This window comes from Suncus etruscus, chromosome 7 (genome assembly GCF_024139225.1).
Source record: "Suncus etruscus isolate mSunEtr1 chromosome 7, mSunEtr1.pri.cur, whole genome shotgun sequence".
NCBI classification, from domain to species: domain Eukaryota; kingdom Metazoa; phylum Chordata; class Mammalia; order Eulipotyphla; family Soricidae; genus Suncus; species Suncus etruscus.
This window is the reverse complement of record NC_064854.1, coordinates 53002324-53019103: the sequence shown is the minus strand read 5'-3', so window position 1 is coordinate 53019103 and position 16780 is coordinate 53002324. Positions and strand designations below refer to the sequence as shown.

Genomic DNA, 16780 nt, shown 5'->3' with positions numbered 1-16780 from the left:
ACACAAAGCTAAGTGAAGTCTCAGGCCAGAGCTGGGAAGTCCCATTGGATCTTTTCCTGGGACCCAGGAGAGTAATAAGTATCAGCAATTTAAATGAGTTTGCCCTTTGCTCCGGTACTCTCACTTCTAGGAATTTATCAGAAGGAGATAATTGGACAAGCTTGCCTGCCTGTCTGCTCCGGGGTCCTTTGGCTTATGAAAGACCCTCTGCACAGTGATCGCAAATAAGGTGCTACGCCCAGCCAGTGAGGTGGAAAGAGGTTTCTGCATGTTATTAACAGCAAAGAAGAAAAGGCAGTCTATATGACATAGGCACAACATTGCTGCTTGGATACTGTTTAATTCTGCAAGGCTTATGAAAAAAAATGCTGGCAAAACTGTTCAAAACAGTTTTGTTAATTCTGTAGCTCATGGATGCTTTTCATTTTTAATATTTAACACATTACCGAAGAGTACCTCATGAGGTGTCCCAGTTGCACACTGGGCCAGCTCTAAGTCCGCAATATCTGACTACTATCTTCAGATCCTTTTGTGTGTTCAGATGCAAGTCTGGGTCCACTCATTCAGCTCACCAGGCTGGACAGTTCCATGCTCATTTCCATGGGGTCCCCCCAAAGTGCTAAGGGGTTATCTGGGACTGTATTCTATGATGTTGGGTAAAGAGACCTTGTAGTGCTCCAAATCAAACTCTACACCTTGTGCCAGCAAAGTGTGTGCTCTGAAACATGATCTTTCTCTCTCTCCCCAGTCCCTTCAGTTATTCACTTAAATATAAATCTTGAAAGGCCAGAGCCATAGGACAGTGGGGAGGGCACTTGCCTTGCACATGGCTGACATAGATAGATTAAATCCTCAGCATCTCATGGTCCCTGGCACAGCCAGGAGCTCTCTGAGTGCAGTAATCCCTAACTGATGTGGGCCCTGAGTCCAGGAAAGTGCTGCATTTCCCAGTGTTGGTATATTTCATGTACATTGTATTTCCCATTGCTTTATGGTTCCTATACGTAGCATTAGCATTTATTTCACATCATTGCATTTCCTGTTTTTTGGCTTTGTTGCTTGAAGCTAACATTTTTCCAAGTGTATATTTCCTATTGCATTTCTTGTGTCCAGTTAGGAATTGTAACACACTCAGTACTTTTTCCTATGTCCTGGGTACTGAGGGCAGAACTCTGGCCCATGCCTCCCCCAGTGTCTTGCTTCCCAGAAGGAATCAGCTCAAGAAAAGGGGTTCAGGTTCTGACCTGACTTAAGGCCTGGGACTTGCTTTGAATCCTCAGTGCCAGGCCAATGTGGGGATGCATTAGGCCCTGAGTTATTGAATTTCAGCCTCAGGGCTCTGGCTTTCTGTCTGGGTGACTCATTGTTAGATCGGTAGCTTCTGGCCATCCTCCCTGTCCAGTTTTGTTCTGTCATCCTGGAAGCCCAGGCTAGGGGATGCTTTGGTGGCTGGGGCTTTTGGGTTCAGCTGCCCTAGAGGGCAGCTGTGAATGTGCTTTGCCTTCCCCATTCCACAGTGTTGGTTCCTTCAGTTCCTGGCTTTGCAAATTTGTTGTAGCTTCTCATGCTGGTAAAGATGTCTCAGCCCTCGGGCTCTGTAACTTATTGTTGAACTAGGTTTATGGACCTTGAAACATTTAATGGCTTTAAGGGTCAAGGTGTTGTTGATAGCTTTGCTTTGAAACTTTTTTTTCTTCTTCTAAGAGCAGAAAAGCTGGAAAGCCAAGACAGCTTTTTGGCCATGTGCTTTGCAGTTGTGTGTGCCACTGCCCAGTGATTATTTGAGCACTGCTAGGAGGAATGGCCCCCGAGCAGTGAGTTGTGGGGTTGTGTATTAGAATTACATCAAGATTAGTGACTTAGGAGGAGGGTTCCCTTGCACCAGCAGGTGAAAAAGGAGGAATTGGGACCAGAGAGATAGCATGGAGGTAAGGCGTTTGCCTTTCATTCAGAAGGACGGTGGTTCGAATCCCGGCATCCTATATGGTCCCCTGTGCCTGCCAGGGGTGATTTCTGAGCATAGAGCCAGGAGTAACCCCTGAGCACTGTCGGGTGTAACCCAAAAACCAAAAAAAAAAAAAAAAAAAAAAAAGAAAAGAAAGAAAGAAAGAAAGAAAAAGGAGGAATTGAGTTGATCTGCCTAGGCTGGCTTTACATTTAGCAGTCCTCTAGGGATGCCGGAATGAGTCTTTGGCCAGCCTAACATCCAATTGGCTGATGCTATTACTGTGTTTAGGGAAAAGTGGTGGTAAGATTCCACTTGAAGGGGATTATATGATCTGTAATAGAAAATGGATTGAATTTATTTTACTTTACTTCTGCTTTGGAGGTCAGACCTGGCAATGCTCAGGGGTTACTTCTGGTTCCGCACACAGCAGTTTCTCATGCTGGTGGTCAGGGGTACCCTATGGAATGCTGAGGATTGGATGCAGGTTGGCTGCATGCATGGCAAGCACAATCCCCAGTGTACTATTGCTCTGGCCTGAGAAGATGGATTTAAACAAAGCGCAGAGTGACCTCCCGACTGCTGGCTTTCTCTGGAGAATGGTTCTAGGTGTGTCCTTACAGTGTGATTCTGTTGAATACCTAGATTCTGTTTTCTCACCACCTGGATCCATCAAGTCAACGCAAGAGAATAGAGAACAGGAAACATCAGATAGAAACTGGTATTGCTCAGGGCTTATTAAAAACTCCTGGTTCTGTGCTCAGGGCTCACTTATGAGATGCCAGGGATCAAAGCCACGTCTGCTGCTTGTGAGGCAAAGGCTCTACACACTATATATACTATCTTTCTGGCCCCCATGGATGGCATATTAAACAGTCTTTCTACAAACTGTGACACCAGTGAACGATGAATCCTGAGTGGTACTTTTCTTTTTCTTTTTTTTTTTTTTTTGGTTTTTGGGCCACACCCAGTGATGCTCAGGGGTTACTCCTGGCTATGCGCTCAGAAGTCGCTCCTGGCTTGGGGGACCATATGGGACGCCGGGGGATCGAACCGAGGTCCGTCCGAGGCTAGCGCAGGCAAGGCAGGCACCTTACCTTTAGCGCCACCGCCCGGCCCCCTGAGTGGTACTTTTCAAAACTAGCACTGATAAAGGTCTTTCTCGTTTGAAGTATTGTTTGCCCAGCATTGTGGGGGAGAAGGTTCTGGCTGGGGAAGAGAGAGGCCAGGAGCAGTGATAGAAAATAGCTGTTGTTCCAAGTACTAACAGCAAAGTTCATGTTCATTACACTGTGAGTGGGGGTTACCTTGCATGGGAGGTTGTTTACATTCCAGGAACAGGGCATTTGCCTTGCATGCAGCTGACCTGGGTTCAGTTTCTGGCACCCCACACGGTCCCGAGCCTGCCAGGAGTGACTACTGAACACAGAGTCCAGTAATATCTGAGTTATTCCTGCCGAATAACTGCTGAGCATGGCATTTCTGAGTGTGACCCCAAACAAAAGAAACACATCCTTCCAGATGCCAGGTGTGGCTATGAAGACTTGGAAGGGAGTGACTTAAAGTGGGTGAAAAGGTACAGCCAAGTCTTTATCTAAAAGGGCTAAATATTTTTTATTTTTGGGGTGCTGGGGGCCACACCTCACGATGCTCAGGGCTTACTCCTGGATTTAGACTCAGGAATCACTCTTGGCAGTGCTCAGAGGATTCTAGAGGGTGCTCAGGATCGAACCCGGGTCAACTGCATACAAGGCAAATGCCCTCATCACTGTACCTATACTCTGGCCCCAGCCCTTATTCCACTTTTGCCTTTTTGCACCATAACTTGGCCTCAGTGTGACTCAGACTTAGCCCTTGTTTTCCCATACCTGTGCCTGTTTCATGACATTTGATGAGTGGGGTGTCTTTGTGAGGTGATTTAGGGACACAGGCCCTTTTTGAGAAGCTCCTATCCCAACCTTGAGGGGCCTCCAGATTCTGGAATCACTTGGCTGTCCAGTTTCTGCCTGGTGGGTAGGGAGGCTGTAGAGAGAGAGGGAGAGAGGGAGAAAGAGAAATCTCTTGTCCATCCAGATCCTGTCTTAGCAGAGAGGTGAGTGTGTGTGTGTGTATGTGTATGTGAGTGTGTGTGTGTCCATCTGTCCAATAACATTTCATCCATCGGAAATTTTCAGCCTTACTAGTCTTCATTTGTTTATCCATGAAATTCCTGGAGTCTTATGCAATTATTTTTTAACACAATTATTAATAATTTTCCCAAATTGGTCTTTTTCCCAAAGACAACCAGTATAATATTTATGTTGGCTATAGATTGTTGCCATGACTTTTTTTCTCTTATTTTTCGTTGTTGTTGTTGTTTTTTGTCCACACCCAGCAGTACTCAGGCCTGACTCCTGGCTCTGCACTCCCAAGCTCATTATGTAAGGGATCAAAGGGACCCTATGGGATGCTAGGGATCGAACCCATGTCAGCTGTGTGCAAGGGCAGAACCCTCCCCTTTGTCCTATCACCTCAGCCCCGTGCCATGGATATTTTCAATGAATGTTCTCATGGAGAACACATGAGAACTTCCTTCAGGTCAAGTACAGGCTTTGGAGACAAATATCTCAGTTGGATCTCCAGCACTGAATGAGCCCCAAGTAGAGAGTGGAAGTAGCTATGGAGCTCTGCTGGGTGTGGCCCCAAAACCTTCTATAAGGTCCCAAGCAATGGAGGGTGACAGTAAACAGAGTACTTGTCTTTGAAGTGCTGAACTGAATCTGAGAAAAGGAGGGAGGGACAGATAGGCAGGCAGACACACACACACACACACACACACACACACACACACACGTTAAATGAAAGCAATAAACTAGGGTCAGAGCATAGATTAGCATGGCATGGCGCTTGTCTTGCACGTGGTAGACCTGGGTTCAACCTGCAGCACCTCAGGGTCCCTCACGCCCCTCCAGGAGTGATTGCTGAGTGCAGAACCAGATGTAGCCCTGAGCACCACTTTGGTTTGGCCCCAAAACAAACATAGAAAAGAGAAGAAAGAAACCACAGATTTAGGCTCAGATCAGAAGCCACATCTGAGCTCATTCTCACTGTGGATTGTTAACAAAATGTCTTTTCTCTTGTTTTTCAGATGAATATAGGATCAAACCGGTGGAAGAAGTTAAATACATGAAAAATGGGACAGAAGATGAGCAGAAGGTAGAAACCAGAAACCAAGAAAACTTGGTAAGAAGGGGTGCCGTGCCCAGGGTGCAGAGAAACCTTCGATGAAAAGTGGTTTGCATGCTGGGCACTGCTGGATTTCCTGAAAATGCCATGCTGTTTCTAGCTTGTTTGGAAATAGGTGCCTTCCGTTTCCTATCTCCTTACGTCTTAACGGAAAAGTGAATATGCAGATGGTGTTACAAAACTACATCAAGTGAAATACTTGATGTTCTGGGCAAGCACGCCTCTCCCCTTTCTCATTGTTGGGGAGTTTTGGGTCACTCCTGGCTTTGTACTCAGGAATCATCCCTGGTGGACTTGAAGGACCCATAGGGTCCTTCACTCTATGGGGTACTGGGATGAAACCCAGGTTGACTACATGCAAGGCAAATGTTCTCCCTGCTCTGGCTCCTATTCTACTTAAATTTTTTTAATTTTTATTTTAATTTTAATAATTTTAATTTTTATTTTATTATTTTTGGGGCCATACCCAGCAATGCTTAGGTCTTACTCCTGGTTTTGTGATCAGGGGTCACTTTTTCCTCTTCTCAGGGGACCATATAGAGGTGTAGGACCTAGGTTGGCTACATGTAAGCAATTGCTCTACCCACTGTATCATCTTTCTGGCCCCCTATTCTACATTTTTAAAACTATGATCCAGGCCAGGAGATTCCAAAGTTTTATTCTTTTGCATTAGATTTTGGAGGATGTTTGTGGGCATTTCCTCTCAAAGAGATGTACTTAAGGTAAGTCTCCCTCAAAGCAGTACTTAAGATTCTTGTTATGAAAGGTTATTGGGAGGGAGAGTTGGGATTATACTGAAAATAACATGGGTTGTTTCAGGCATAGTGATTTGGGGGTTCATCTTGATGGTGGGGGGGCAGGGAACATACAATACTTGGGATAGACCTGGGAAATTCTACAATCAAAGTATGTGTTTTATGAAATTTAGCTTTACCCCCCACCCCAAGAATTGTTATTAACCTTCAACAGAAAGTTAGGAACTGCTTTCTTGAGCATAAATTGATGAACACAACTTTAAGCCTCTCTCTCTCAAAATAATTATTTTATGAGCTTCTTAGATTTCTTTGAAGAGGTTACAGATTTTCAAGCTTGCATTGGGTTCCATGAGGTGCCCACTGTGCTCCACTGTTATTTTTTACATTTGGGAAGAGTCTAGACCTTGTCATTATAAAGGAATGGAGGTGAAGAAACTTGAAGTGTTTTGCAGTGAGTTGTTTTTGATACTTTTTGCTTGGCTCCTGCTGAGGGAAATAGTGGAGTGGACTCTGGAACTTTCTGGGGTTTTCTGGCACTCCCGAGTGAACTCTGAAAGCTTATTCTTCTTTGTGCATGTCCTGTGTACTATGAGGAAATACCAGTACTAGAACATGGCAGCTTCCTGTGGAAAGGGAAAGTTTATTTTGTTTATTTATTTGATTTTTGGGTCACACTCATAGGTTCTTAAGGGGTACTACTCTTTTTTATTTGGTTGGTTGGTTTTTGGGTTACACCTGGCAGCTCTCAGGAGTTACTCCTCGCTCTGTGCTCAGAAATGCTCCTGACAGGCTCGGGACCATATGGAATGCCCGGATTCGAACCACTATCCTTCTGCATGCAAAGCAAATGCCCTACCTCCGTACTATCTCTCCAGCCCTAAGGGGCACTTCTCTTGGCACAGTTCTCAGAAATCACACAGGAAACCCTGTGGAATGCCGGGGATTGAACCTGGATCAGCCATGTGCAAGGCAAATGCCCTCTCCACTATACTATCACTCCTTCCCCTGGTTTTTGTATTTTTATGTGTGCCAAGCTCTTTGGTTTTGGTGTTTGGAGTCACACTTCATAACACTCAGGGCTTATTCCTGTACTCAGGAATCAATCCTGCTTGGGGGACTCTATGGGATGCTGAAGATCAAAGCCCAGGTTGGCTGTGCTCAGAGCTGACACCTGGCTCTGTGCTCCAGGAACCACTCCTGGTAAGGTTTGGGGGCATTTTGCAAGGGCAAGGATTGAAGGTTGTTATTCCTGGCTTTGCAGTCAGGGATCACTCCTGACTCTTCTTGGGGTGGGGGGGGGAGCCTATGAGATGCTGGAGATCAAACCCAGGTCAACCGTGTGCAACGCCAGCACACTCTCTCCTCACTCCAGTCGCAGTGCTAAGCTTGGGAAACTGAAGTAAAGTGAAGTGCAGGATTTTTCAGTCCGGTGGGAAAGGCATTGAGCAATGAACTAATCTCCATTACCGCAGGTGCCAAGCATAGGAAGAACAAACCCACTTCTCCTTGGTTAATGGATTGTTCATTTTTATTGCCACCTGGAGGTGCTAATCGGGTGTGAGTTTCAGGCGCTGCCTTGTAAATCACTGCAGACGCAGAGGAAGTTCATTTGGAGGCCAAGTTTAGGTTCAGCAGCCAGTGGGACAGTCCCCCCTCCTTTCTGGCCCCCTTCTGAACCTTTCTTCCGCCTTCCTTCCTTCCTGCTCATTGTCAGTTTGCTCCAAGTCTCCAAGTTTCTTTCCCCATGGGACGGGTGCTGGGCTTGGCTTGACTCTGAGCACCCCTGAAAGATTCTGGTCTGTGTGCATGCCGCATGTCTGCCAAAGGTCTACAGTCCAGGGGTCTCAAACTCAATTTACCTGGGGGCCGCAGGAAGCAAAGTTGGGCTGATCCTTGAGTGCAAAGTCAAAGTCAGTAGTAAGCCTTGAACATTGGGGGGTGTGACCCAAACAACTAAAACAAAACAAAAGAAAAAAAGATTCCTCTAGGGCAGGGCCACAAAACGTTGTACAGACGGCTGCAAATGGCCCACGGGTTGTGAGTTTGAGACTCCTGGTACACAGATGTGTCTGTGGACAGAAATCCAGAGCTGGTGCCTGTTCTGCTCACATAGCAGGCAGACAACGTTGTCCAAAAGTCAGAGCGCAGACAGAGATCTGAAGAACAACAAAAAAGAAAAAAACAAAAAGGCTTGGGTGAGATCAAAGGAGATGAGAGAGACTTGGGGGTAGCAACACAAAGATGCTCCAAGGAGTGAAGGTCTCAACTGCTGTGTATGAACCCCAGTTCCACCCCTCCCCCCAACAGTGCCAGGAGCAGTCCCTGATCACATTGTGGGATACCCCCGAGCACTCCCAAGTGTAGTTAACTGGTTTGGAGGGGACACTCCTGATGGTGCTTAGTGATGGTGATAGTGTCGTAGGTAATGGTGGTGAGGATAGTGATCGTGGTGATGATGGCGGTTGGGATGAGAATGGTACTGATTTTGGTGTGTGATAGTGGTGATGATTGTGGTATATGAAAACATTTCCATACGATTATTCTTTGCCTGTTGTCCCGCCTTGACCTTCCAGGTGGGGGCACTGTTGAGCGCCGAATAAATAGCGTGGGTGCCAGGCTTCAGGGTCTTTTGCCAGAGTTGGCTGGCTGGCTCGAGGTGTTTGGGAGCTAGCAGCAGGCTGACAAAGGACTCTCTTCGCCCAGCCTTTCACCCTTAACCCTCCTGTCTGTGTGGATTATTTGCTGTGGATAAATATTACCGAGATCTCCCCCCAAAAGGGACAAGGGGATGGGAATCAATTTCTTATTCTGGGAGCTCTTTGTGGATACTCAAACAACCAACAAAGGAGCAAACGGGACCCAACAATGATGATGATATTGGTAGTAATAAAGCTGCTTTGGGAAAAGTAATTTTATTCTATTTTACAGACAAATAATTCCAACAAATAATTTTGCATTTTCTGTCTTACTCTTTATCAGATGTCATCACTTTATCCAGACGGTCTTGAAACTCTTTATTTTGACGTTTAGCTTCTATTTCACCAGTGTTTCAGTAACATCTGTCAGTACTGTGATTACCAATGACTCAACCAGCCATTTGCTTACTCACTACTGAAGGGGCCCCCTGGTTCCTTACTCACGCAAACCTTTGTACCCTTTGACCTCTGGTCTGCTTCATGAAATGGTTCCCCTTTTTATACTAGTTCTGATACATGGAGCAACTCTGAATTTTATAGACCTGGTATTGGTCTTTCTAGTTTGTTGGTCTTTCTGTTCGTTTTCAGGCCACACCCAGCAGTGCTCAGGGCTTATTCCCAGCTCTGTGCTCAGTGATCACTCTGGGTGGGGCTCAATGGACTATATGGAGTTTATTGGAGCCCAGCTTGGGTCAGTCATATACAAAGGTAGGGCCCTAGGGCCCTAGTGGCTTTGCTCTCTCTCCAGTCCCACACCCCAACACATTTGAATATTCTATAGCTCCCCCTTCCGTCCCTGCCTCCAGCCACTTGCTTCAGACTCAGTTTTGATCAGGAAAAACACTAAGGCTCTGCTAATCTCTGTGTGAAAGTGGTCTTTTGACTTCTGAATGCTTCTATCTTGTGTCTTAGCTTGGGTTGCTGGGCTGTGTATTTATTTTTTTTTCTTCTGCTTTCCATAGCAAAAGCTTTTCCAAGCCTTACTACACAGACTCCTTGAATTTGCCTGTGTTGTAAGACATGGAAAGCTAGGGGTGCTGAAGAGATAGCATGAAGGTAGGGTGTTTTGCCTTGCATGCAGAAGGACAGTGGTTTAAATCCCGGCATCCCATATGGTTCCCTGAGCTGCTGGGGGCGATTTCTGAGTGTAGAGCCAGGAGTAGCCCCCTGAGCACTGCCAGGCATGACCCAAACAAAACAAAACAAAACAAACAAAAAAGACATGGAAAGCTAATTTGCCCTTGAATGTGGCAAGCTGGGAGGGCTTTGGGGGAGAAGGATCAGTTCTTGCCACTTTCAACTCCTTGCTGTTTCCTCTGCCTGCCTTTGCTCGCATCTTCGTCAGTACCTTCCCATCGTTTGTTCAGCCTTCTCTTGGGTCTGTTTCTGAGCCGGAGCCGGTTGTCTGCAGCGCTGACTTTAATATTTGTTCTGTCTGCTGTGATCTTATCTCTTCTGCCCACGTGCTGCATGTCCTGTCTGCTCTTGTTTCTGACAGGGCTGTTCTGTTGAATCTCCCTGAGAAAGAATTGGCAGCTGTTTCCTGAAAATGCCCGACCTGTGAGCAAGGAGGGCTAGTTAAGGAAGACGGTTATTGTATCTTAGAATTTACCAGGTTTTTTTTTTTCTTTTTGATTGGAAACTAACTTTTTCATTGGGACTAAAATTGTTTCTTCGGGCCCAGAGAGATAACACAGCGGTGTTTGCCTTGCAAGCAGCCGATCCAGGACCAAAGGTGGTTGGTTCGAATCCCGGCATCCCATATGGTCCCCTGTGCCTGCCAGGAGCTATTTCTGAGCAGACAGCCAGGAGTAACCCCTGAGCACCGCCGGGTGTGGCCCAAAAACCAAAAAAAAAAAAAAAGTTTTTTCTATTTTCTTACACTTTCACCTCATGGTTTGGATTTTTTCTAGAAGGAAACTGACTTTAAATCCTATTTCTAGGGGCCATGAAAATCCAGCCACCTGGAGTGGTGGTGCTAGCAGTAAGGCGCTGCCTTGCAAGCGCTAACCTAGGACGGACCACAGTCCGATCCCCCAGCATCCTATATGGTTCCCCAAGCTAGGAACGATTTCTGAGCGCATAGCTAGGAGTAACCCCTGAGCATCACCAGGTGTGGCCCTCCCAAATAAATTAATTAATTAATGGTCAGGGTATGTGTTTTGCACATGGCCAACCCTTGTTTGATTCCCTGCATCCCATATTGGTCCTCCAGCACCAGAGGAGAATTACTGAGCGCAGAGCTAGGAATGAGCCCTGAGCACTGCTGGGGTTATCCACAAAAAACCAAATATATATATATATGTTCTATATATATTATACACACATTTCCTAGTTGTTTTACAGTAGAAAAAGAACCCATAAAATTCCTCTTGATCCCCATTAGTCATTCCCCTTGTATCAGCCCAGGGTATATGATAAAAGCATAAAGTGGGTGTGCGTGTGGGGAAGCTGACCATGAAGGTGTCTGTTCAGGAGGGGACAGCCAGAAGGGGACCCCCTTCCAAATCCAGAGACACAGTGTCCTGTCCATGTGCCCCACCCTTGACTTGCTTTTCCCATGGGATGTTAGTAGAGACGGGAGATTTTGGACAGAAAGCCTGCCCTGGTGTGTTCCCTGCTGGGCTGTCCATGGTTAGTACCGAAATCTGAACCCCTGTATGGAGACTCAAGTTGTAGGCTTATGATAACATCAGGACTGAGAATGAAACGTTTCTTTACTGTTTGGATTTGAAAATGTTTGTTACGTGGTGTGACTCTCCGATACAAACATGAAATGCCACAGTTCCTGCTTTGTGGGCCAACGTAATGGCGTTTAGGAGACCCCCTGATTCTTCACCGATGCAGGAGAAAACCAAAGCAGAGGGCAGACATCTGTGGTTCTTTCTGAAAGTCATTGACCACACGAGGCCTCCAATTTTAGCTCAGTGTTCAGTTAGTGGTGATATTTTAAATACCTCTTTTCTCTGAGCATACACTCTCCGTCTGAGCATAATTTATAGGCTCTAAGCATACCCAGGCTTTAAAAGATGTTGACAGCATTAAAATATATCCTTGAGTCTGGCCTTTTTCAATATTTGGGCTTAGAGAAATTGTAATCCCGTTTTGCAGAGTGCCTATTAAACTAAGACTTTTCTCTTTGTAGTTGGATGCCTACAATTTGGGGCAGGAGCTATGTTCTGGCCCGTCAGTTAGCGGTGGTGATATAAATACCACCATCTCAGTTTCCCTCCAAATGTTGATTTGTTTCATTTTCTTTTGTGGGGGAGCTACACCCGGCAGTGCTCAGGGCTGACTCCTGGATTTACTATCAGAGATAACTCTGGGCAAGGCTTGGGGAACGAACATACTTTGGTGTCAAGTGTTGAACCCAAGTTGGCCTTATGCAAGACAAATACTCTCGCTGCTCAAATGTCTCTAGCCTACCAAACATTCATTGTTTTTAACTCTCTAAAAGAAATAGTAGCAGTGCAAGGGGTGGCTAAGCATTTGCTATCTATGTAGGAGGCACCAACTTTAATCCCTGGTGTCACAAAAACAAAACAAAACAACTCAAAAATGAAGTAACATTTGTAAAGGTAAACTTGTAAATGTGCTAAAATGATTTATCTAATCATTATAATATATATATATATATATAAAATAAAATTATCACCTGTAAGGACCCCACATTTTTTCCTACTACATCCAGGATGGAAGAGAAACTGGATTCAAACTACTGAAGTGGGTGTGCTTCCTGCTTCCATCACCTCCACCCCTCTTCTCTCCTTGCATCCCTGAACAAAGCAGGACCACCTTTGAGCATTTATTTTATTTTATTTTGGTTTTTGGGTCACACTGGTGGCATTCAGGGGTTACACCTGGCTCTGCACTCAGAAGTTGTTCCTAGCAGTCTTGGGACCCTATGGGATGCCGGGAATCGAACTGGAATATGTCCAAAGTTGGCCGCATTCAACGAGAATGCCCTATCTCTTTGCTATCACTTTAGCCCCCACCCTTAAGATTTTTTTGTTTTGTTTTGTTTTTGGTGTGATGCTCAGGGGTTAGTCCTGGCTATGTGCTCAGAAATTGTGCCTGTCTTGGGGAACCAGATGGGATGTCCGGAGATCAAACCACGGTCCATCCTAGGCTAGCATGCACAAGGCAGATTATGCCCTGCACCACCGCCCTTAAGAATTTAACGTCCGGGGCCCGGAGAGATAGCACAGCGGCATTTGCCTCGCAAGCAGCCGATCCAGGACCAAAGGTGGTTGGTTCGAATCCCGGTGTCCCATATGGTCCCCCAAGCCTGCTAGGAGCTATTTCTGAGCAGACAGCCAGGAGTAACCCCTGAGCACTGCCGGGTGTGGCCCAAAAACAAAAAAACAAACAAAAAAAAAGAATTTAACGTCCATTCTATCTTTTTCCACATGGAGCTAATAAAACAAATCAAGCTGGCATTTTTATTGTTTGATTTGTTTCTGGGTTTTGTATTGTGTTGGTGGGGCCACACCCAGAACTGACTCCTGCCTTTGTACTCCAGGATCCCTCCTGAGTAACTTTGGGGCAAACCTAAGTGATGTTAAGATATGAACCTGGGTCAGCTAGCACCTTTCCTGCCATACTATTGCTTCAGCCTGAGACCTGGCATTTCTTCCTGCCCTTGGATCTACACCAGAAGTTCCCCACATGAGATGTTCATTGCTGGTTTGACTGTTGCTTTCCCATAAGTAAAGGCCTCCCAGATGTGAACTTGGGACCTTCAGTCCACAAGTTATGCACTGACCTTGGTTGGACAATTCTGGATGCTTCTATTCTCTGCCCCCCTTGGCGCCCCCCCCCCCATTTCTGCCTCTTTCCTGGGTACCTCTCAGGAGATTATCCTCAAAGGCTGGATTCGTCAGATGAGAGAGTTGTGCTCTCATTTGATGGCTTTAGCCAGGACACAACCATCACGAAACACAAAGGCTTTATCATGGCTCTTGGCCCCACTGAGACATTGGTGAACTGCATGACTTGGGTTAAAACCCCTAAGTCTTCGGGTCTGGCTTCCTTTGAGGGATGGCCTCCTTGGATGTTCACCTGATTGGCTTTAGAGAAAATGCAGCTAGAGTTCAGAATTGGCAGGCAAGAATAAGGGTTGATGCAAATTTTGTATGTGGGTTCTATGTCTTTGTATCCCCAAATCACATGATTTCTTAAGTTCTGCCAGGTATAGCTCCCCCTGAAAAAATTAAAACAAGGGACTGGAGCGTTAGCACAGTGGTAGGGTGTTTGCCTTGCACATGGCCAATCCAGGTTTGATTCCCAGTATCCCATATGGTCTCCCAAGCACTTCCAGGAGTAATTTCTGGATGCAGAGCCAGAAGTAACCCCTGAGCACTGCTGGGTGTGGTCCCAAATACTAAAACGTAAAATTTAAAACAAGAAAAAAAGGAATAGGGGCCGGGTAGGTGGCGCTGGAGGTAAGATGTCTGCCTTGCAAGCGCTAGCCAAGGAAGGACCGCGGTTCGATCCCCTGGCGTCCCATATGGTCCCCCCAAGCCAGGGGCGATTTCTGAGCACATAGCCAGGAGTAACCCCTGAGCGTCAAATGAGTGTGGCCCAAAAACCAAAAAAAAAAAAAAAAAAAAAAGAAAAAAAGGAATAAAATATAGACAGTTGGCTGAGTTGGGGTGAGGTGGGATCTAAACTCCAGCCAGGTGACACCAGGCCCAATACCGCAAGAGCTGATTGAATATTCTAGAACTGGGGTGTGTCAGGGTCGAGCTGTCTGGACAGAGCCTGGCTTCCCCACAGCCCTGCCATGTCTGAGCACGTCTCTGTCATGGATTTGTCATCTGCCCGTTGGGCACTGCCGCTTCCACAGTGGGGTGCAGCCTGCCCGGTACATCCCAGCTCCCAGTGCCTTGCTTTTTTCTGCTTCTGTCATTGCGAAGGTATGAGAGGTCTGTGTGTGTGGACAGACTCACAGATGTGATTTTTTTTGGCAAAGACAATTGTATCCATGATTTGGGGGGGTGGGGGCGCAAAGAGTTGTCCGGGAATTCTTCCAGTCTTGCAGTGCTGGGAACTCCCCAGCCACCCTAAGTGGGTCATAACCTCCGGACTTACCTGGTGATGTTATAACAAACCATATGGGATGTCAGGAATTGAATAAGGGTGGGCGACATGAACTTCATGGGATGGGTGACAATGTCTCATACCCTACCCTCTTCATTGTTCTTTGTGACTCCAGTGACTTTTACTGACCACTTGCTCCTTCTCCTGTTGGTTTCTGCGAATCTCACTTGGCGGTGTTCTGGCATTGCTCCTTGCTTTGTGCTTGGGGGGACCATGTGGGATGCTGGGATCAAACCCAGGTAGATCATGTGCAAGGCAAGTGTCCTACCTGTTGTGCTACTTACTGTTCCACTTCAGCCCCATCTCTGTGACCTTCTAACAGCCTTGGTTCAATTCTTTGTTTTCTGGGACAACAGTCACTTGATGTTTTCGCCACTCCCACTCTCTCCCTTTCGTGTTTCAGCCAACTTCAGTCAGGTCTGTGATACCCCATGTCTTGCCTGGGATCCTATAAGCAGTGAAGGACGGACCTGAGGTACCATATTTTCCGGAGTATAAGACAACTTTTGAAACAAAAAAGTCAACCGAAAATCGGGGGTCGTCTTATACGCTAAACTCATCTGAATATTGCCACAAAACGAATTTTCCAACTCTATCCTGCACCAGTCACTGCCAGGCTGCTCGGACCGCCTCTCTAACTCAGCCAATCCAAGCAGGCTTTTTATGCATGCAAATTAGACAATGTTCTGGACCCGAATCTACACTGTAAAAAGCCTGCTCAGATTGGCCAGAGTCAGAGAAGAAGTTTATTACAGTATAACCTTTGAACCTTTGCTTGTTGTGAGTGGCTCACTGTGGTACATACAGTTGCAGCACAGGAACGTTCTGTCTGATACAGCAAATATAGGCCTAAGCCTATGTTTTAACTGCAAAATTAGGGGGTCGTCTTATACACCAGAAAATATGGTATATCCCAAAAACCCAATACTCTGCAGCAGAGCTCTCTGGAGGATAGTCAAGAACTGCCTCTAGCAAAGGCAGCACTCTCCTGTGTCTATAATGACCATATGTTACTTCTTCGTTCATATTTCTAGGCAATAAACTAAGCGCAGACCCCCTTTTCCAGAAGATCTCCCCTAATTTTACTCTCTAAAGGATGTTACGAAGGTCCCAGCTGGTTTCCTGTGACCCACCTGGCTGGATTTGCCCCTTCTTTGGAGTGGTAACCAGGCAACATTAATGACAAAGGAATGTTCTAGTAGTTCCAGAATGTTCTAGAAGTGGTGCTATGTGGGAAATCATGTGTGCAGAAAGCCATTTGGCATGATCAAGGAGACTGCTTGTGTCATCGATAGCCCCTTTGTCTTGCTTTGGGGCCCAAGATCCATGCAGTTAGGAATTCTTTCTTCCAGAACTTGATGTTCCCTGTATTGTTACAAGAGGTAGATTTGTTAATCTGAAAAAAAAAATTTAAATGGCAGTAGAAACAGATGTGTTTAATAATTCAGTGAAACATCTTTAAGAATAATGTTTATTTTTGAATAACTAGACATACATACTTTTGTCTTCATTATTGTGGAATTCAGGATTGCTGCTGGGAGGCTGATGCTTTCAAGTGTGTATGTGTGTGTGTTGTGTGTGTTTGAAGAGTGTTAACTGTACTGTCCCTGGTGTGTGTGTGTGTGTGTGTTTGTGTGTGTGTGTTTGAAGAGTGTTAACTGGCTCCTGTGTGGAAACCTTTGGCTCAGCAATATTCTGGGGAGCTAATGTTTGGACTCGTCACTTCTGATTTCGGGTCTGAACATCATGCTCAAATCAAGGTCCATGTTTTGTTGGAGAGTATGGGATGAACTGGGAGTTTGGGCCACATCAGCTGTGCTCAGGGATCAGTTCTAGCAGGACTCAGAGCACCATATGTGGTGTCAGGGACTGAACCCAGGTCAGCCACATAATAGCAAGTGCCTTCCCCCTCAGGTATCTCTCCAGCCCCTTTTCCTTGCATTAAAATGGACTGCTTTCTTCAGTTGATCTGCTCTGTATTCTGGTTATTACTTTGGTTTTGTTTAGGGGCAGCACTGGGCGATGTTCAGGGCTTACTCCTGGTTTTGTGCTCAGTA

The 16780-nt window shown here is 46.0% G+C and overlaps 1 protein-coding gene across 2 annotated transcripts in view; it reads left to right on the top strand.

Annotated features, from left to right (window-relative positions):
- C7H1orf21 (chromosome 7 C1orf21 homolog) overlaps positions 1–16780 on the top strand; it is a 71624-nt gene that overhangs the window by 42721 nt on the left and 12123 nt on the right. For both annotated transcript variants that reach the window (XM_049776632.1, XM_049776631.1), the window contains exon 3: positions 5073–5167. In XM_049776632.1, the coding sequence (XP_049632589.1) occupies positions 5073–5167 (95 nt within the window). The remainder of the gene's footprint in view (positions 1–5072; positions 5168–16780) is intronic.